Source organism: Heloderma suspectum, chromosome 7, assembly GCF_057233095.1.
Source record: "Heloderma suspectum isolate Gila_16-S chromosome 7, 16-S_ref, whole genome shotgun sequence".
Lineage (NCBI taxonomy): Eukaryota > Metazoa > Chordata > Lepidosauria > Squamata > Helodermatidae > Heloderma > Heloderma suspectum.
The window spans coordinates 49,160,496-49,182,582 of record NC_139464.1 but is presented as its reverse complement, the minus strand read 5'-3'; the positions used below and the strand labels follow the sequence as shown (position 1 = coordinate 49,182,582).

The window sequence follows — 22,087 nt, the reverse complement described above, 5'->3', positions numbered from 1 at the left end:
ACTGGTGTGTGACTTGTTTTTCCTAGCTTCTCTGAGCAAATTGAAGGGAGTCTGGAAACAGAGAGTAAATTGGACTGCTCCAGCAGAGTCTTAAGGCTGTGAAGAGATGTACATTATTTTTGTGGTGAACCTGCTGTGGGAATGCACTCACTGAAATTGCAACACACATACAGCCTTCTGTCTTTTTGAGGAGAAACCAGATTTCACTGATTGGCTAGCACTTGTGTCAGTGATGAAGCAAGTCTCCCCTGCCCCATCCCACGTGCTCTGAGGAGGGCTGTACAGTGTTGATTGACTGGCCCTTGCATCAATCACAGAACCACCCCTCCCCGAGAGAGAGAGAGAGAGAGAGAGAGAGAGATGTAAAAACCTCAAACAAAGCAGACAATGAGACACATGTGGCAGTACCAGAATGAAGGCAAGGAGAAATAAAATGTACTGCTCAGTAAAATAACTTCATACCCATTCCTATCTGTGTCTCTCTATATGCATCTTATAGGAGCAATGTTCAGTGTGTGTGTGTGGGGCGGGGGGAATGGCCATGTGGAGAGAGTCTGGAGTGTGTGATTCAAGCCCCCGTCCTGTATTGTTGGCACAAGGGCTCTGTGTGGTTCGTAGGAAGTGGCTCCACCCCCACGTTCATGCTTCGCCTCCTGGCTCTGTCCCCAACCTTCGTGCCCCCTATTAGAAACGGGAGGAAAGCCCCCCATTGGCAGGCTGTTGTCAGTCAGTGTAGACCAGCCTTCCGCGACATGGTGCCCTCCAGATGTGTTGGATCGCAACTCCCATTTCTCATTTCTGGCTGAGGATTGTGGGAGTTGCAGTCCCACACATCTGGAGGGCACCATGTTGGGGAAGGCTGGTGTAGACAGTAGTGAGCTAGATGGACCGGCGGTCTGACTCAGTGGCTGCGTTCGCGCATAACAATTAGCCAGTTGACTTAACTGTTGGCTCATCCTGGTTTAGCGTGAATGAACAGCATGCTTGTGTGTGCAGCTCATTCCCTCTTTCATACTAGTGTGTAAAGCAAAACCAGAACGGAAAGCTTTGACTGACATCCAAACCCAGGCTCCTGGTTTGTTGCTCTGAAACACGCCGGGCTCATTAGCCAGGAATAAACCGGGGGTGGGGGTTGGCTTATGAATACTGGCTTGCTTGGCAGTAAGAAACCAGGAGCTTGAGTTCGGATGTCACATCAGATTTCCCATTTCTGGTTTGTTTTACCTGCTTGCATGAAAGGAGGAGCAAAGTGGGAGCAAACAAGCCGGATACATACATACATCATCAGCACGCTGCTCGTTCACCGTCAACCAGGATAGGCCAGCAATTCTGGCTTCTGTGCAAACGTGGACGTGAAGAGGGAAAGAGCACCTTGAACGATGGTAAAGCAGGGGGAGACAAGCTCTGGTGATCAAGATAACAAAATTTATTGCACTCGAGGTGTTTCAGGATGCTTCCTTCCTCAGGAGCTATAAATCAAACCAAACACATTAAAAATACTGTCTTACAGATAACACCCTGCTCCTATATTACAAAATTTCATAAAACCTTTTTATATACAAATGTTAAAATTCTGCCACCCAAAACCACCCAAGAAAAAAACAATTCCCATTTACACATAGTATAAAATACTCTCACACATTACCTTCGAGCTCAGGAGATAAAGTAACTGGTAGCTTTCTAGCGGCTGCATAGCTTTTTAACAAACACACGGATGAATAGTCATTATATCAAACCCTTATCTTCCGAACAAACACTGACCTTAGACAAGCTATTTGATCTCTTGCTCTGAAATACACGGATGTTCTGAATACTTGCAAATGCTACAGCTGAAGTCTATTGCTCTCACATCTGGTGCAGAGCCTGAGGCGTGCCTTATATATCCTAGATGATTTAAAGCTGACCACCACCACCACCCCATTGTATCTTCTACTGTGTGCTACTTCTATTATGCCTTACAGATAACATTTCATACATGATATTTATGGTTGATATTTTCTTACAATCTTCTGATTATGTGCAAACGTGGCCAGTATAAGGCAGCTTCCTATGTTCATATGGCCAGTGACTGAATGCCATCAGCCCACCCCAAATTCCCCAGCAGAGTGAATGAAGGGCCAAACCCCCAGAGGAGGTGAATGTTTGGTTCAGAATTCTCTTTCTTTTCTACTGCCCCACCGAACTCTCTCTGTCTGTCCTAACAGGGATCTCCCCCAACGGACTTTCCCAGGACCTCCTTCAACTCTAGGTCGGGCTCCCTCTGTAGCACCTTCTGCTGCAGCTTGAAGTAGAAGTTGACCCCCTGGGAGACAGGGTGGGGAGGTTTTTCTTGGTGCTGGTAGAAGACACCCGGTTGCTCCCCGGGTCGGTATTGCGGCAGCATGAAGCACTGGTTGTGTTGAGACTGATCGGTTGTGAAGCTCCCATCACAGCCTTTCTTGTGGTTGTGTTTGAACTCCAGCACCGTCTTGGTGTACGTGTTCAGGGTTGTGATGGCAGAGGCCATGCAACAGGTAAAGGAGGCCCAGGCCACACTGGAAGAGAGAGGAATGGAGAACTGGGGTCTTATTCATGGCTCCTCTTTTCACAGTTAAAAGCGTGGTGGGGATCAAGCACTGGAGTTGGTGTGTTTTGGTAGGCAAACTAGAGACAACATCACAGCCAGAATGGAACACAATGTTCCTACAGGTGCTTGCACTATTTCTCCAAACAAAAGTGGCAGGGGAAAAGGAGAAATAAGTATTACCAGCTAGGACAGGGGGTTGCCAATAGCAGAGTCTACACCGGAGCTCCTTTCTTTTCTGAGGCACTGCTGGGTCGGTATTTCTTCTTCGCACACAATTGCTTCTGTGTTGTTACATGTTAATACAGCACAGTATCTGCTGTGTTCATAATGCAATTAAGTGTCACACATCAGAGGAGTCTGAAATGTCATGTGTGCGTTATCATTTGTGTTTATTGCGCAAGCACATGCTGCAAGCTGCAATACAGTGCTGCACTATACTTCCTGGAAGATGGACTGTTGGCAAGGGACGGGTTGCACCTCACAAAGGCTGGGAAGGATGTGTTTGGCCACAGGAGGGCTTTAAACTGAATCCTACAGGGAAGGGGGACATAAAGTTGGGAGTAACAATGGACAAAGGCTCATGAACCGCAACAGAGAGAACAGCTCTAATAGCGCCTAATAATAGTCTTCACAAACATGTAGGAAGAAAGCCAGACCATGAAGCACATGGTCTTCGATGTCTATATACTAATGCCCAGAGTATGGGAAACAAACTGAACGAACTTGAACTCTTAGTACAGGAGGGAAATTATGACTTGATAGGTGTAACTGAAACTTGGTGGGATGACTCCCATGACTGGAATACAGCACTTGAAGGATATAACTTGTTCAAAAAGAACAGGAGGAACAGAAAGGGAGGTGGGGTTGCACTGTATGTGAAAAATACATATCTCTGCACAGAAATACAGGAGGATGAGCTTGGTAGCCCCATCGAGAGCATCTGGATCAAAATAAATGCGGCAAAGAATAAAAGGAACACGGTGGTCGGAGTCTACTACCGGCCACCCAATCAAGGAGAAGACGAGGATGAAACTTTTGAAAAGCAAATAGCCAAGGTTTCAAGGAAGGATGATGTAGTAATGGGGGACTTCAATTTCCCCGATATTTGTTGGAAGACAATTTCTGCAAAACATGGCCCCTCCAGGAAATTCCTGACTTGTGTGGCGGATAACTTCCTCCTACAGAAAGTAGAGGAAGAAACTTGAGGATCGGCTATCCTAACCAACAGAGATGACTTAGTAGGTAAAGTAGCAGTTATGGGAACTCTGGGGGAAAGCGACCATGTTATACTTGAGTTCATGGTTCTAAAGGAAGCAAAAGCTGAGTATAGCCAAGCCCCTACCCTGGATTTTAGGAAAGCCAGTTTTAATAAACTCAGAACAATGATTAGTAAGGTCCCATGGCAAGCGACTCTAATGAGAAAAGGAGTCAAAGATGGGTGGGAGTTTTTAAAAAAGGAAATTCTCAAGGCACAATTACAAACAATTCCAACAAGAAGAAAAGGTGGAAGACAACAGAAGAAGCTAATGTGCCTTGAGGCTTGTGGCTTCACAAAAAGCTTCACAATGTGGCTTCACAAAAAGCTTAGAGATGACCTGAAAACAAAAAGGGACACATACAGGAAGTGGAAGGAAGGCCAAACAACAAAGGAAGAGTACAGGCAGGTAGCACAGAATTGCAGGGAGGGTGCCAGGAAGGCTAAAGCTGAGAACGAACTGAGCTTAGCGAGGGATGCTAAAAGCAACAAAAAAGCTTTCTTCAGCTACGTGCATGGTGAAAAACAGAAGAAAGAAATGATGGTTCAGCTATTAAATAAGGTTGGCAAAATGATAACACATGACAAAGAAAAGGCAAAAGTGCTCAATTCCTACTTTGGCTCAGTCTTCTCCCAAAACAGGGTCTATGACCCCCCTGGCAAAGGCGAAGTACAGGCTGAAGGAGCAGGATAGCAGCTTGAGATCGACAGGCATATTGTCAAGGAACACCTAATTACTTTGAATGAGTCCAAACCTCCATGACCAGATGAACTGCTTCCTAGAGTAATAAAGGAACTGGCAGAAGAACTCTCAGAACCACTGTCTATTATCTTTGAGAAATCATGGAGGACGGGAGTGCCAGATGACTGGAGGAGGGCTAATGTTGTCCCTATCTTTAAAAAGGAGGAACCTGGGAACTACAGACCAGTCAGTCTGACATCAATCCCGGGGAAAATTCTGGAGCAGATGATAAAGCAATCCATCTGTAAGCACCTTGAAAACAATGCAGTGATTACTCAAAGCCAACATGGATTTGTCAAGAAGAAATCTTGCCAGACGAATCTGATCTCATTTTTTGATCAGGTAACTTCCCTTGTGTACTGTGGGAATGCTGTAGACATAATATACCTTGATGTCAGCAAAGCTTTCGACAAAGTGCCCCATGATCTCCTGATGAGCAAACTAGCTCAAAGTGGGCTAGATGAAACAACGATCAGGTAGATCCACAATTGGCTACAGAATTGGACTCAAAGAGTGCTTATCAATGGGATCTTCTCAAACTGGGGAGAGGAAACAAGCGGGGTACCGCAGGGCTCAGTCGTGGGCCCAGTGCTCTTCAACATTTTTATTAATGACTTGGAGGAGGAGGTGCAGGGAATGCTGGTCAAATTTGCAGATGACACCAAATTGGGTGGGATAGCTAATACTGTGGAAGACAGAAACAAAATTCAAAGTGATCTTGATAGACTGAAGAGCTGGGCAGAAAACAACAGAATGAAATTTAATAGGGATAAATGCCAAGTTCTGCACTAGGAAAAAGAACCCAAATGCACAGTTACAAGATGGGGGATATATGGCTCAACAACACTACAAGTGAGAAGGATCTTGGAACTGTTGTAGATCACAAGCTGAATATGAGCCAACAGTGTGATGTGGCTGCAAAAAAGGCAAATGCTATTTTGGGCTGCATTCATAGGAGCATAGCTTCCAAATCCCAGAAAGTACTACTTCCCCTCTATTCAGCATTGGTTAGGCCTCATCTGGAGTACTGTGTCCAGTTCTGTGCACCGCACTTTAAGAAGGATGCAGACAAGCTGGAGATGGTTCAGAAGAGGGAAGTAAAGATGACCAGGGGACTGGAAACAAAGCCTTATCAAGAGAGACTGAAAGAACTGGGCCTGTTTAGCCTTGAGAAGAGAAGACTGAGGGGAGATATGATAGCACTCTTCAAGTACCTGAAAGGTTGTCACAGAGAGGAAGGCCAGGATCTCTTCTCCATCATCCCAGAGTGCAGGACATGGAATACTGGGCTCAAGTTACAGGAAGCCAGATTCTGGCTGAACATCAGGAAAAACGTCCTGTCTGTTAGAGCAACATGACAATGGCACCAATTCCCTAGGGAGGTAGTGGGCTCTCCCACACTGGAGGCATTCAAGACGAGGCTGGACAGCCATCTGTCAGGGATGCTCTGACTTGGATTCCTGCATTGAGCAGGGGGTTGGACTCGATGGCCTTGTAGGCCCCTTCCAACCCTCCTATGCTTCTTTGATTCTATGACTTGCAAGAGACATGCAAGTCTCTTTAATTTTTATTTTTATTTAATCAGGTAAATGCATGCACACCTGAGCAGGAGTGCAGAGTGCTTCAGCTATTGGGCAGTATAGAAACGTAATAATGGAATAGACAGACAGACAGACAGACAGAGAGACAGGTTATTCATACTCCCAACAAGTAAGCATTATAATACTGCTCGATTGGAATACACATAACTCAGTATTGCACAGAAGCCACAATCACCAGGGGAGAAAAAATCATAAAAGAGGTCTGGAGAGAAATGGAATATTGAGGGGGAAATAGCATCAGGGCGATGGACTGAGGAGTGCATTGTGTGCCAAGCGAGAGAGCCAAATATTGAAGTACTAATAAAAATCCTAGTGTCGATTAGCCCACTGGCAAAGAATTTAAGCCCTGCTGTCAGGGTGGACACTGAGCCCATAGAATCCCAGAGTAGTTCTGATGCTGAGGAAGAGCAGTCGCTCCTTCGGGAGAGGAGCGCGCTCCTTTTTTCCCAGGACCAACAGCTGACGGAGCTTCCTCCCACCCACATTCCTAGTTTAGAAAGCAGTCCAGGGAGTGACTCAGCACAGATAGCAGACTGGGGGGGATGCGCGGTGCAGACGCAGAGAGCGGCGCCAAATAGTTCGCGCTCAAAGAACGGTTGCGCCCAGAGGATCCAAGGGAAAAGGGGAGGGATTCTCCCTAGTCCTTATATTCAGGGGTCTGCCAGTAATTGCCCTTCAAATGGGGACCAACTGTTCTAACTTAGGGCATAGGGATGCTGCTGCTCAGATCTAGTTGCTACCTGTAGAGCTGTTAAGTTGTAAAAGAAGAATAAAGCTTTGAAAAGAATCCCTTTGTCTGTGACTTGACTACTGACTTGGCTACTGGATTAGACTGAGAGAGCCCTCCAAGGAGCCCTTGACACCTGCCTTGCTGGATCAGACCAAGGTCTAAGTCTGGCATGCTGTTTCCATCAGTAGCCAGCCAGATGACTTAGGCTTCACATGCAGGGCATGAAGATGATGGCCTGCCCCAGCGTTGTTTGACCTTAGCATATTGGTCTCAGGGATATACTGTGTCTATAGTGGCAGAGGTTCTATTTGTGGCACATTGGATGTCTCTTTAAGGGGCCTGTTGTGGAACAGTCCAGTTCCCCTCTGATACTTGCCTGGTGTGGTTTAGTCCAACTGGGTGTGGGCCCCATTTTTTAAAATTTCTCTCTGTGTATGTTGGAACAAGTGGAAGTCTGCATAAGTTGCTTTACTTTGCTACCAGAAAGTTATGCTTCCATGGGTCATTCTTAATAAAAAGGAAGCTGGTTTTCATCGTACCTGTGCCTGCTGAGTGCAGACCTGACAGCAGAACCTACTGGGGCATGGGAGCCTGAATAACTACTCCACCTGTAGGACCTACAGGCAAAAAGGAAATATCATACTAGTTTGCTGTCGTGGAGACTAGCCACGGATACACCTGCTTTCCATTAATTTTCTCTCATCCTTTTTAGAGATGCCTGAGTGAATGCCCTCACCACATCTTGTTATTTACTCTTCACAGTGTGAAGAAGGACATGTTTTGGACATTCCAGTCAGTGTCATCAGATGGGTGCTTGTGTGTATGTATGTATGTACTTATTTTCTTACTTCCTTACTTACAGTACGTCTAGCTGCTTTGAGTGCCATTTTTTTGGTAGAAAATTGCGGTATAAAGCAAGCAAACATATTGTTATTGATTGATTGGGCTTGTATTTAGCTAGTGCCATAAGACCATTATGAAACTTTGCTTATGGGTCAGAATATGAATCAGAGACAAAATCTCTCTCCTCACCTCTCATTCATAATTTTATAAACCTCCTTTTAGCCATATTTTTTTCTGCCATTGCTGTATATCCACCACAGTGCCCATTCCACCCTTAGACTAGTAGCAGTCCTAGAACAGCAGATTGGAACAGCCCTCATGTGGACTGGAAATGTAAATTTAAAATGTAGAGTTTAAGAAGCATACAGGTTAGGTCATAGAAAGTGCCCAAGCCCAAGAAAATACCATTTTCTCTCTAGGCCAGCATAGTAGCCTTTAACTTTGCATTTCAAAGGTAGTGAAAATAATTAGAGCATCTACAAGATGATTTTTCAGCTGTCATGATCTCTATGTTTAAATGAGCAAAAATTTCAAGCCCCCCCCCCTGATGATAATATAGAACTACCAGTTGAGTGTCCCCCAAAGAGAAAAGTATGGAGACAATGGATGGAGTGTTCTGAGGACCACTAGCTTAGATGGTTTTAAAAGGGGATTAGACAAATTCATGGAGGACATGGCTGTCAATGGCTCATAGTCATGATGGCTATACAACCTCCAGGCACAGAGGCAGCAGGCCTCTAAATCCCCATTTGCTGGGGGACAATGGCGGAGAGAGCTTTTGCCTTCATGGCCTGCTTCCCAGAGGCATCTGCTGGACTAGGACGACCTGTGGTCTGAACCATAAGGACTGCTCGGATATTTATTTTCTCTCCAGGCCAGTGTTTTCTATCAAGCTAAGATTGCGGAGTGCCTGAGGCAAAGCTGTCATAGCAGTGCCTGCCAGACAATGCAGCGTGCCATACCATCACAAACAACTCTAACTTGTGAGGAACGGTAGCACATGAAATGGTACTCCAAATGCAGCAGCAGAATCTAGTGTTTATAGCACATCAGTAGCTGGCAACATGCTCCAGGGTTATGTGAATCCCATATCAGTATGGAGATGTTCACTAAAACAGAACGTGGGGCGCAATTAAAGATTCTGCTAAGGTGGAATTGTTTTCTGAAATGGAGGGGGCAGGGCTTGCTGGGAACACCTCCCTTGAGTGGATTCCAGCTGCTCCCCTTTGCATGGCAATGTGTCCTATGTTTATCATGCATAAAATGTGCATTAACTTCGTATATAATAACAATACAGTTACTATATACAGGGCCAGTGTCAAGGGCAGGCATGGTTGGGTACCTGCTGAGGGCCCACACCCCCACACCCCAGCAGGGCCCCCCTGACAAGAGCCCCCCGAACTCCTCCTCCTCACCATTGCAACTGTCTTGTTCACCTGCCTCTCGCTCTGGCCCAGATAATGGTGATGGTGAGAAGGAGAAGCAGTAGATGCCATTGCCTACTTGTTCATTGACTCTTTATCTGTTGAGCAAGTAAGTGATAGCAATTACAAAAAAGAGAATGAGGAGCAATAGCAGCGGGTGACAGTGGTGGAGAGAAGGTGCACACACTGAGGGAAGGGGGCCCATTAGAAGTGTCTTGCCCAAGGGCCCTCAGAAGCCTGGAATTGACTATATACATAGAGTGCATATAGTAAGGTGGTGTAGTGGTTAGAATGTTGGACTAGGACTGGGGGGACCCAGGTTCCAGTCCCCACTTAACCATGGAGCTCACTGGGCGACCTTAGGTCAATCACTTCATCTCAGCCCAACCTACTACACAGGGTTCTTGTGAGGATGAAATGGGGGTGGGGGTATGTATGCCACCTTCAGTTCTTTGGACAAAAGATGGGTAATAAGATTAATAAAAACAATCAGCAAAGCTCACGGTTGAGTGCAGCTAGGAGGGAAATATGTATCCATGAAGAAATCTAGGGCTTGAACAATATTAAATACTGGGAGAATGGTGGCACAAAGGAGACTTGCAGCACTGAAGATGAAACTACTAGAAGAAACTCCAAGGGTCAAAAAGATTTCCCATGGAAATACGTTGCATGTGACCAAGGGAACAGATTCCATTCAACCACAGATCTCCTCCAGGCCCAGGGAGAGTTTTGCAAACTCTTTAATTTCCACCAACTTTTGCCATCTTCCAGGTTTGTAAAAATAATGAGAAACAAATTATACATCTGAATCCAGAAATTAGCCATGGCCCCGGGTGTTAAGCAAATTTGCCAATCCTGGCTGTTCACTCCAAAGTACATAGAAACAGCCAAATGTAAAGCCCTGGGGGCTTAATCCTTAATAACTTAATGCAGGACAATTTTATTTATTTTATTTATTTATTTCATTTCCATACCGCCCAATAGCCAAAGCTCTCTGGGCGGTTCACAAAAATTAAAACCAAACAACACACAATAAAACAATTTAAAATATATAGAACATTAAAACCACAATATAACAATACAACCACAATAAAACCTAGCAGCAGAACAGGAGTTTAAAATACAGATTTAAAACAGCAAAGATAAAAATTTAGAAAGCTAAAATGCTAAAATGCCTGGGAAAATAAAAAGGTCTTCACCTGGCGCCGAAAGGAGTACAATGTAGGCGCCAGGCGAACCTCACTAGGGAGCTCATTCCAGAGCCGGGGTGCCACAGCAGAAAAAGCCCTCCTCCTAGTAGCCACCCGCCTCACTTCCTTTGGCAGGGGCTCACGGAGAAGGGCTGCTGCTGATGATCTTAAGGTCCAGGCAGGCACATATGGGAGGAGGCGATCCTTCAGGTAGCCTGGCCCCAAGCCGTTAAGGGCTTTAAATGTTAACACCAGCACTTTGAATCGGGCCCGGAAATGGACTGGCAGCCAGTGCAGCTGGACAAGGGATGAGTCATCAGCAGGATCACAGTAAACAGGGAAGCATCACAGAAACAGACATCCTGGAACAGCTAAGGATGTCAGAGAATTCCGCCATGGATCTCGGTGAGGCCGAATGCCAGTGCCCCTGAAATCTGTGGTGGAATGAAGCCCCCCGCCCCCCCCACGAAAGGTGCACGAAACAGAGCACTTACCTGCTGCCATTCGTTTCTTCATTATTACCGTGATAGGCTATGTAAATACTTACGTAGCCTATCACGGCAAAAAAAAAAAAAAAAGGGAACGCAAATGGCAGCTGCCATAGCTGCCGCCATTTGCGTTCCCCTTTTTTTTTGCCATGATAGGCTACGTAAATATATACGTAGCCTATCATGGCAAAATACAGGGACGCAAATGGCAGCGGCTACGGCGGCCACCATTCGCGTCCCTGTGCAGGCTGCCCAGTGACTGGATGTCTGACTGTGGGCGGCCCCAGCCGGCGGCTCCGTGGAGTCACTGCAGAGCAGAGCCGGCCAGGGAGAATTTCGGGGGGAGGGACGGCGCGCCTCCCCCCCACTGCGAATGTCACCCTTCGGAAAGGTAAGTGACTTTCGTACACCCCTAGGAACAGCATACTGGAAGCGAGAGACGGTTCTCCAAGTGGATTTAAGTCATGAAACAATGGTGGTTGATATGTTTTGGTTCTGTTTTTTAAACTGTAAACACTGTGAATTCATTTCTTCAATATGAGCAACTAAGGGGTGATTCACAATAACAAAAATTGGCCCTGGCTATGAAGTGAGTTCAGGAGTCTGTGCAATATGAGATGAAGTGGTTGTTTGATTGCTCTGTCACAGAGCAGATTGGTTTTGAGAGAGGGACCCTAATTCAGAGGTAGGGCACACACATAAGGTCCCAGGTTTGACCCCTGCTGCCTCCAGATTAAGCAGGGATGGGGAACATCCTCCAGATGTTATTGCAACTCCCATCAGCCCTAGCTGATACAGGCAATAGTGAGAGATAATGGGAGTCCCTGTCTGACCACATCTGGAGGGCCACATGTTTCCTCTCCCTGACATAGAAGATCTCTCAGGAAGAGGACTGGGAAGTACCTATGCCCAAGACCCTAAAGGGCCACCACCAGTAGACAGCACAGGGCCCAATGGGCTAATAGACTCACTATAAGGCAGTTCGATGTGTTCAGTGTTCTAAGGAGAGAGGTGTAACATATTTTAATAAATAAAAAATGTACTTACTAGAAGGCCCATCCATAGTTCCATGAGTGTGGTCTCCAGTCTTCGGGCCCCAGGTTAACTGTTGCCTGGAAAACTTGACTGTACATCATGGGAGCCACCATTCCAAGCAGGCCTAAATTGAGAGCAAAGGAAAGGAGGTCATCCACCCAAAGCCACAATTCAGACGGGACAAGAAACATTGCTTCTCTTTCTCTTTCCCATCTCATTATGGAGCTAAGTTTTAGAATCTGAAGTTTTGGGAAATGCCTCTCTCACTGAAGGGATCACCAGCGGATTCAAACATCCCTTGGGTCCTAATGCCCCTCCTGGCATCTTTCTGACTTCCTCCCTTTTGTTTTCTTCAACTCATTTCTCCCCACCACTGTTGCACTCTTTGCTTTGCCTTCTCACTCCAGCTGCTGCTCTGGAGAGGATGTACCTTCCCCACCCTTGCAATTTTCTATGCATCCCTCTAGTTTTCATCAACTGACCACCTTCCTCATCATAGAATCATAGAATCATAAAATAGTAGGGTTGGAAGGAGCCTACGAGGCCATCGAGTCCAACCCCCTGCTCAATCCACATACCAAACATTTCATTAGGGTGGCCACTGGCACATTACCAAAAAAAAATGACGATGTGCATCACCTCAAAAGAGGACGACAGATCTGTATAAAATGTGTAATTCCTAATTTGCATGTATAGATGAAAATTCAGAATTAATTACTATAATTGAAATAGAAATACAGTACTTCTCACCATAGTGGGGAAGACTGTGACCAGGTGACCTATGTGCCCCTTGCTCAGTCTGCTGTCCAGCTGCTAATGGGCAACTGCAGCCCCTGCTTTAATTAATCGTTCTTTGTCTTTACAGCAGATTTGGAACAGTCAGCCCATCAAACAGAGGACACCTTCAAAGAGAGGAATGTCTTCCATAAAGTAGCACACCTGGTCAGTCCACGTTCCATAAAATGCACTCACCTGACAATACAGAGGAGACAGCAGCAAAGGCACTGAGCTTCAGACCACAGACTGGATTTCCTGTGTACAACAACACCACCAGCAGGAGGATGAAGCTAATGAGCAGTAAGGTGATGTAAACCATGTCTGATCCAAGTGACAACCAGAGGATGCCTGTTGTGTGCAACCAGAAGAAGCCAATCAGCCAGGGTTACAACCTGACAGCAGAGATCTCTTCTCTTCCTCCTCCTCCTCACTGACGGAAGGTGACAGAATACTTTAGTACGGGCCTGTACAACATGTGCCCCACCAAGGCTAAAGCAGCCCAGCAGCTATGCAAGGCTGCCTCACAGGTGCTTGATCATCTCCCATTTTGGCAGTGCAAAGCAAGCAGCGAAACCAGGAGGTTTAGCAAGCCCCTGGTAGGCTGCCGTATACGGATGCTGGACCGTTCTCGACTTGGTGGGTTACAAGATGAGGGGGCTTGCTCTTGCAAACAGTGAGCATCCTTACACACTCCTGAACAAAGATGGCTTGACAGTTGTAAGGAAAGAGCCTTTTCACAAAGGAGAACTGACCTCTAGGCAGTGGGGCATCCACCAGCCTCTAACAAAGGACCAGTGGGCTGAAAGTAGCAGTCAGAGAAAAGTAGTCTACACAGGCCATTACCAGGGACCCAAATCAGCAATACAAATGATTGGAAAAAGCAGAATTTTGGGGTATGTATGTAATCAGGAGGAGTGAAGTCCAGATTGTTAGCAGAAGCTAGGGATACTAAGGCTTGAAATGAAGGGAGTGCTCATCATGGCTTAATCGCGGAGACTGCATCCTTCCCATCAGCTTTTCAACAGGACCTGCCATGTCCAGGAGACTCCCTGAAGCCTGTCAGAGTCCCTAGATGGGTGTAGAAGGGAACACCTGGCTGTATTTGCAAGACAGCTGTATGGATCCCTCTGATAACTTCTGGCAATGACTGTACAGGCTCCATCAAGTGTAATACAAGAACTGTGGGGCCTACTGATCAGAGATGGTCCCAGTATCTACCACTCTCAAAAAACAAACTAAAACCAAAACTCAGTCTCTGGGAGATTTTTAACAGGTGTCAGCTTGTAATTAATACATTCAATCCAGCCCCCCCCCCTTTTTTTTGGATCTCTGATTCTTTTCTTCAGAGTCCACTCAGGCCTTCTCAAAGAAGTTGATCAACCATGTTTTCATTTCAATTTTATCTGCTGAAGCCATGTAAAACCAGGCTGTTTTTACTGGCAATTCTGTTGAAAGTGGAAATGGGAGAAGGTAGAAGTCTCGGTATCAAAAATCATGAAGCGTGTCATGAGACAGATGCGTTAGGATACTACAGCAAACTGCAGTGCTTTGGTTAAAGATCACAAACGGCAGATGCCCAAATACTACGCTGTTAATTTTTGGCTGCAGGATCGTGCCCATTCCTAACGCTTGCCCCAGCTCAACCAGTCTCCAAACCCCTTTCCCACGCTTACCCCTCTCTGCTGGAGGCGAAAGTTCAATGAAGCTGCGACATTTCTCGTCTAAAAGAAAACAAGATGGTAAATACATTTTCCCATAAGGTGCAAGAAAGAAAGATTGGTTCTTGACTCTGGACCATATTGTTGAAATTACTGTAGGTTCTTGATTGCTTCTGGACTATTTTATTTTAGATTCTAAGAGTAAAGGAAAGGCTGCAGGTGGTTGCCTCTGTTTCTTGGTGCTATAAAGTGAGCAGGGCAGGACAGGACAGTGGAATGATACTCATCTGAAATGCAGAGTGTGTTTTTGTCCTCCCCCCACACACACACATTAACAACCAGCTCCCATTTAGGCTACTGATCATTTATTCATCATCATGGCTTCAGAAAGGCAAAAGCTTAGTTGTCACCAAGCTGATAAGCCTTTGTCTGAGCTGTACCACTATAGACCCCAGCTGGTTGACAGTGGTGCTGTCTGGCTGGGACTATGGGGCAGATGTCCAACCCTGCCACCCCACTCCACAGAATGAAGAGGTCCCTAATGAAGTAGGGCTGGCTTAGAGCCCCCCCCCCCCCCGCTCCCACAAGACTGTTAAGAGTGCTTCCAGATAGAAGGCTCCTAACACTACCAATCAATAGACACTTCGCATCTTTCTCTCCTTTTCGGATTTTCTGTGGTAAGAAAACAAATGGAAGCAGCAGTGAAAAAACATGGGACAGTTATACATGGAATATGATGTCATTTGCCCCCTGTTAGATAAAAAGTCCTTGCTTTCGGTTTAGAAGAAAAGAATGCCAGGCAGGCAGCAGTGGATCCAACACTATTTTATTGAACGTTTTGCAAAACGGGTGCAGAGCAGTCTGGACCCCGAGACACGTGTGCAAAAGCCCTTTATATCATATCGCTTCTATTGTTCTCACCAGTAACCAATGAAACAGTTAGTACATCGGCTCACTAAGTTAATATCCAATAAACAGTCACTATCAGCTTACCAAGCCGTTAGTCATGAGTGCGTCAGTATGATTCCCTTTTTGCTCCGCCTATATTTTCCCGCCACTCGGGCTCTTACGTAACTTGAGACGCCAATGGTTATGGAGTCTCCTTTTTTCTAACACCCCCTCCCCCAATTCTGTGATTGAGGAAGGGTGATTTCATAATAAAAGTCCCACCTGGAAGCACTGGAAGTCCAGAGTCTCAAAGGACCTAACTGCACCACTGCTGGGGGATTCACAGGACTGAATACTCCTTCACACAAAAAACACCTTCCACATACCGAACTAGAGTGCTAGAATGAAGAGGGTTTGCCTAGAACTCTTCTCTCTGATGTGCTAATTTTCTTTGTGCAAAGACATTTGCTGCATACACAAGTATTCAATAATGTGCACACCCCACCTGCAGGCTGAAGTGGTACAGCCGAGATATAATATGCCACTTTTGTACTTTTAAAAGTTTCCAGGGCAGCTCACAGATTAAAAACAAGCGAATCATTTCAATATAATTAGCATATACTTCAGTTCAATTCTGTTTTATTTCCAAATTGCCCATAGGCTATGGCAGCAATTCAAAAATACAAGGGGCTAGATCTAGGCTACGTTAGTTGTACTTGGGTCTCATTGAATTCAATGGTAAAGTTAGTTATGACTTCAGTCCCATTGATTTCAATGAGCATTAAGTGCAACTAACCTAGGCTAGATCTAAACTAGTGCTTTTTATTGGTGTTGAAGTGTACTGATAACGGTTGGGCCACATTACACATTCTATATACCACTTTTCTAGCATTATTTCCCACTTTTTATTCCATATTATCCCAAAATATTGCAACAGATGTCATTGTGTGTGCTCTGAGGTATAAATGTGTGAGGGACATAGTGTCATCATGATGGGATCATATTGATATGACACGAGGTACAGATCTGACCGTAGTCTGGGCACAACCCATTATATACAATGACTGATAACAAAACTCATCTCTTACAGATTATTACAATGGGCAAGACACTGGTCAACCAAAATTAGCCGATAGTTAAGGTATCAAAGATAAAAACTACAACAGATAAAAAAGCTTTATCTCCTTAGTGAGAAGCAGGCCAAAAACATTCTCTAAGAATGCTCTTCAAGGCAGGGAATATTTGGTTACAAAATCTAATTCTCTTATCCTAGGGGGTGTCTCCACCAGCAATTTACTCCAAAATGGCTGCGTGTTGTGGTCGTTAGGGATACATGACATTATGGCAATCCAACAGCCACCCTGGAGCTTATCACGGAAAAACTGGATTTCCTGAGACTGCTTAAAATCCAGTTCTTTTCCTTAATTCAGGTTCTCCCCAGTATAGTTGCTGTGTGCCCCAACCCCCACATTGGCCTAGGGTATGCTAGCCCTGGCCGGGGGGGGGTGCCTTTCACCGTGACCCCGGTCAACGGGTGTTTCCTTCCCACCACAAGCATATGTGTGTCCACTCAGAAGTAGCTCCCATTGCGCTCAATGAGGCTTGTCACCTAAATACGCACATGGAAGTAAGTAATTCACTCCTCTGTTACAGCGATGAAGTGCACCAACGGGTTAGGAGGCTTGGGGCTGGTTGTGAGGCTTCACACCTTCCTTATAGAGATCCTGCAGTTAGAAAGGGGGCTGGTTTCCCATTCCTGTCCCCCCCTCCCCTTTCCCAGCATAAGCATATGTGTGTCTACTTGGAAGTAACTCCCATTGTGCTGAATGAGGCTAGTCCCCTGAATGCCCACATCAGAATTTACAGCGATCCCCCTGAACTGAATACAGAATTTCAAGCACTGATTCCCTGAAGTGCTTCATCAAACCTGCAATTCTCCGAGGCTTGGTTTATTGCCTTAGGAGGTAACTACTTTACCCCTTCCTTAGAGAGATCCTGCAGTTAGAAAGGGGGCTGGTTTCCCATCTCTGTTCTCGCCCCCCTCTTTCCCAGCACAATCATATGTGTGTCTACTCAGAAGTAACTCCCATTGTGCTCAGTGAGGCTCATCGCCTGAAATGCAGGTGCATCTGGAGTCTCAGGGGAAACAAGAAAGGGGGGGAGGGGGGAAGCCTCTCTTATTGGTGGAGCAGTCCCTGCCAGTCAGATGACGTTCACTCCAACCCCACCCCGACCCGGAAGTATGTTCTGGGAACTGGTGGGAAGTGATTTTTACTGGTGCGGAGAACCTGCTCATGGAGCCCTGCATGGACCAAAGCGCAGCAAAGCTAATTCCTTCTAAAGAATCCAGTACTTCTCCATTTGCTTCTCCTTCCATTGTCATTAGGGATGGCAGAGAATTCCACCACGGATTCCAGTGAGGCTGGATTCTTTAGAATCCGCCCCCCCGGAACGCGTGGCGGAATGGCCTCCCGCCCCCCCTGCAGAATCCCCCTGGGACAGCACTTACCTGGGGCGGATGCAGCGGATTCAGCGGCGGTGGCAGTTCCGACGGCGGCAGCGGCTGGTCTCCTAGCCAGCCGCAGCTGGGCTGCTGCCGCCACCATTGCCATCCTTGCAGCCCTGATAAGCTACGTAGGAATTACATAGCCTATCACGACTAACCCCCCCCCCCAAAACCCAGCGTACACAAATGGCAGCGGCTACGGCAGCCGCCATTTGCGTTCTCTATTTTTCACCGATTTATCTTATGTGAATATTTACATAAGATAAAACGGCAAAAAAAAGGGGAACGCAAATGCGGGCACCATAGCCGCTGCCATTTGCGTACGCTGGGGTTTTTTTTTTGGGGGGGTAGCCATAATAGGCTATGTAAATTTTTACGTAGCCTATCACGGCTTCCTGGCTGGATGCAAATGGCGGCCGCTACGGCGGCCACCATTTGCGTCCACAGCAGCCCGTCTGTGGCCGGAAATCCGGCTGCGGATGGCCCTGGCTGGCTGCTCCGCGGCCTGGCTGCAGAGCAGAGCCAGCCATCAAAGGTTCCGGGGGGGAGGTAACCCTAACCCCATCGAGGATTCCGGGGGGAGGGACAGAGCGCCTCCCCCCACACCGCGAAAGATTAGGTGAAAAGGTAAGCGAGTTTCATACATCCCTAATTTTCGTGGAGACGGGGTCCCAGAGAAATGCATAGAGCAGAGTGTGCATGCTCCTTCTCTGGGACTGGAAGGCAGAAGGGAAGCACGTTCTGGCTTGTGCGATCGGCCAGGGGGCCTAGGGCCACTGGGAGGCTGCACCCCCCACCCATCCACCTCCTGCTTCCCAGGAATAACATCAAGCCAAGGGGAGACCAACCAACTTGGCCCATCCATCCGCCAGAGAAGGAGCAGTTGCAGGGAGATCGCTTCCCCCTCCCTGCCAGAAAGAACACTCCGCTCCAACTGACACCAGCAAGGGAAGATCAGCCTGGCGGCCTGGCCCAAAGTGCAGTCGAATGCCCATTTATAGCTCACCACCTTGTTCTGGCCTTGAAAAACTAATCTGCCTCCTCTTCCTTTTCCCTCCACTCCCCTTCCTCTGTGTGTCTTGTCATTTTAGTTTTTAAGCCTGATGGCAGGGCCTCTCTGTATTGATGTGAGCCACTTTGGGAGACAATAATGGTCAGAAAAGCAGGATGAAAGTGCAGTAAACAAACAAATGCCGCCTGATATATGTGCAGTGGAGCCCACCCTGTGCATGTTTACTTGAGAAAATGCCCCACTGAGCTCTGTTGGACTTACTCCCACATTAAGCACGCAAAGGATTGCAGACAGCCAGAGCAATCCTACGGGGGTTGCGGGAGAATCCGCGGAGGAAGAGCCACCACTTTCAAAGCCCTGCTGGTTCATGTCAGCCAGAGCAGAAGGGGGGGGGGCAGCTTTTCCTTTTCTATCCTACCCCCGTGTACCATTTTAAAAAAAGATTTCCCCTCTCATTAACACCGGTTGGAAGGAAAATCGCTACACCAGCAGGGCTGTTGTAATTTTTCTCCCTTGTCAAAGGGGTGTTGGGGGAACGAGGGGGCTTTGGATTCTGTGGATCCAAGGCCCCCTCCAACCCACCATAGAACATCCCTTTCCTGCTTGCTGCTGGTGAAACACCACTGGCGGTACATCTATGCCCGTGGAGCTTTCCACTGGCACACCGGGGGTCCCTGGGAGCTCCTCCTGGATGTAAGTCTGCCACCCTGCCAGTGAAGCAGCATTTCTGCAACACCTACAGCCCATTAGAGGCCAGCCGACGGGCTGTGGCATTGCAGCCTTCTTAATGTAAGCTGGATCTGATAAATGCATAAAGCACAATTTGCATCTCCTTTTCCTGCTCAATGCATTGGCAAATACACAGGAACAAACCAACCAACCAGCCAACCAGCATTGATCATTTGGATGGTAGTTCATTTAAATTTGAGTAAATTTTGAAATTCCCATTCAGTCGTGCTGAATTTGCACTAAAACAAATTCCAAGAGGTAAAAAAAAAGGTCAAGCCAGTTAACAGTTGGCCAAAGGGCAACTCTGCATCTGCAGTGTAGACGATTGTCAAGTCTGTCTGTAATTTTAGATCAGACTATAAACAAGTGTCCAACCTGTATGCCCTCCATTGCAAAGTCCTTTTTATTTTAACTATATTGCTTTCCAGGCATCTGGCTCTGCAGATTATGTTCCCCAGATGTAGGCTTGCTTTTTAAAGTTATTTTGTCCTCACCAGCTGAACACCATCTACTGTAGTGTTTTTTTTCCTCCCCTGCCTGCAAGACTAATCGCTCTAAGTCCCTTTGTATCATTTTAGCCAACTCTTTAGTGTCCAGAATTCCTCCCTATTCAGTAATAGCTGCACATTTCATCAAGGCTCTGTGTACTACTTCATGGGCAATTGAATAACGTTGACCCTACCGATTCGTCCGTAATCCTAAACACATTAGGGAAAGTGTAAATTGTGTTGATTTCAATGGAAACTACTTCCAGAAGTGTATGTAATATCAGGATTTTACTGGCTGGTTTCTTCCCAGTGCGTCATAGAGATTTCACTATGGATGCGGGAGGCTACAAACTGTCCTTAGGCAGGCCTTTGGGTCCCATGTTACAGTTTTGTATGGATAACAAAAAAGTATTTGTACCAAAATTCATATAAAATCACCCCTCTTGATTTGAGCCAAACAGATTTATATATCTTACGCAAAGAGGCTAGGGGACTGCAGGTGCGTTGCAAATAGCGGGAGACAGGTAGCGATTCCAGTGACCACCAAAGAGCAGTCCTGATAGGGTCATTATCTTTGGGATTGGATTCACACACACATACACAATTAGACTCACCCATTCTTGTAGGCTGCAAGGCACACATACCTTGAGCCGAGCATGAGCTAGTCACCATCTGCTGCACAACAGACAGACAATAGTTGGGCCAAGTCAGACCCCATAATGCAAGATTTCCCCATGGCACATCATACTTAATGGGGGGGGGGGCTCTTCTTTCTTCTGGCATAATGCTAAAGTTCCAAACTGGGGTGTGGAATAAGTTCCCATGCAAAGCAAACATACCTTACTGAATCAACCTGGCAGCCATACTCATTTCCCAGACACTTTCCTTCTTTCCTCCTTTCCTTCCTAAGACAGTGTTGTTTCATATTGCACAGAAAACCTTCAACACTAGTGCGCCCACCCTCCATGTCCTGAAGGGTCATGCGAAGGGAGGAAGTCCTCATTTCCAGCTTCACCCACTGATAGGCACCAAACCCATCTCAAGGACCTAAGAGTGTGTAACCATCAGCAGCCGTCTCACCTGGCTGTCTCAGTGGGAAAGGTGAGACAACAAGGACCACTCCATCAGCTTGGTGGGGACCAACTGCCATTTGGCTCCACCCTTCCCAGGACTCACTCTCTCAGCAGCCATTCCACCTGGTCCTTATGTAACGTCATTATCTAACCGTATGAAAGAGTCAGTCCCTTTTGTATTATGTCTCTTAGACTGTAAGCCATTTTCATAAGATGTCAGTCACCTTAAGTGCTTTGATGGAAAGGCAGTACATAAAAACGAATGAATAAATAAAGAAATAAAGAGTGAGGCTGTTGCCTTTGCTTGGCTGGAAATTTTTACCTGAGCCTTCTATGTTCTCCTCACAGGAAAGCCACATGCCTGCGTGGAAGTACCGGAAGTCAAAGTGATCCTCCCCAGTCTCCCAGCTATAGTGCACCGCATCCTGGGATGGTAAAGAGGAATTGCTAGCCCCTCTGTCAGCAGGCATGGGGACACCGATGCACTTGGTATTCTTTGTCTTCCCGCATAACGGCTTGGGGACTTTCTGCGTCCCAATGCACCAATAGCTGCCCAGCAGGGCTGTTGTGGACAGGCTGAGGGCCAGCAGGTTCAGAACCACAGCCAGCACAGCACGATGCCAGGGTAGGATCTTCAGAAGCTCCATCTGCAAGAAGTCAGTAAACATCAGAGATTCTCCTGTTGTCCTTTATGGCTCCGGCTATTGTGTGATATTCTCTCAGTCCCCAGGTGATGTAATACCAATATTAATGAAATAATGGCACAAGCATTTGTGGGAAATGTCTCCAAGGACGGGTGCGGTGGAAGCTCTATAGCTTCAACCAGTGCAAGCTGCATTCAGCAAAGATGGAGGAGAGCACAACATAAAGAAAGAGTAAGGGAGCCTATGGCAGATGTGAATGTGGGTGCTTTCAGATGAAGCTGTTCATGTACAATTGTCCTGCCTCATTCACAGGATTTTACTGAGGGCCCAGTGACATCACCTTCCACTCATCACCCTCCCATGTTTTCCTACCATTCGTTCTGTCTTCCAGAACTTCTGTCTGGAAGTTCTCTCTGAGTGACTTGGAAAACGAGGCCC

General features: G+C 46.6%; 1 protein-coding gene across 1 annotated transcript; it reads right to left on the bottom strand.

The window, feature by feature from the left end:
- Positions 1-1,412: 1,412 nt before the first annotated feature.
- Positions 1,413-21,652, bottom strand: GSG1 (germ cell associated 1). Its single transcript, XM_084810066.1, has 5 exons — positions 21,328-21,652; positions 14,325-14,372; positions 12,847-12,999; positions 11,887-11,998; positions 1,413-2,534 (listed from the first exon to the last, which is right to left on the bottom strand). The coding sequence occupies exons 1-5, from the start codon at positions 21,650-21,652 to the stop codon at positions 2,198-2,200; spliced, it is 975 nt and encodes a 324-aa protein (XP_084666192.1). The 3' UTR covers positions 1,413-2,197.
- Positions 21,653-22,087: the final 435 nt, after the last annotated feature.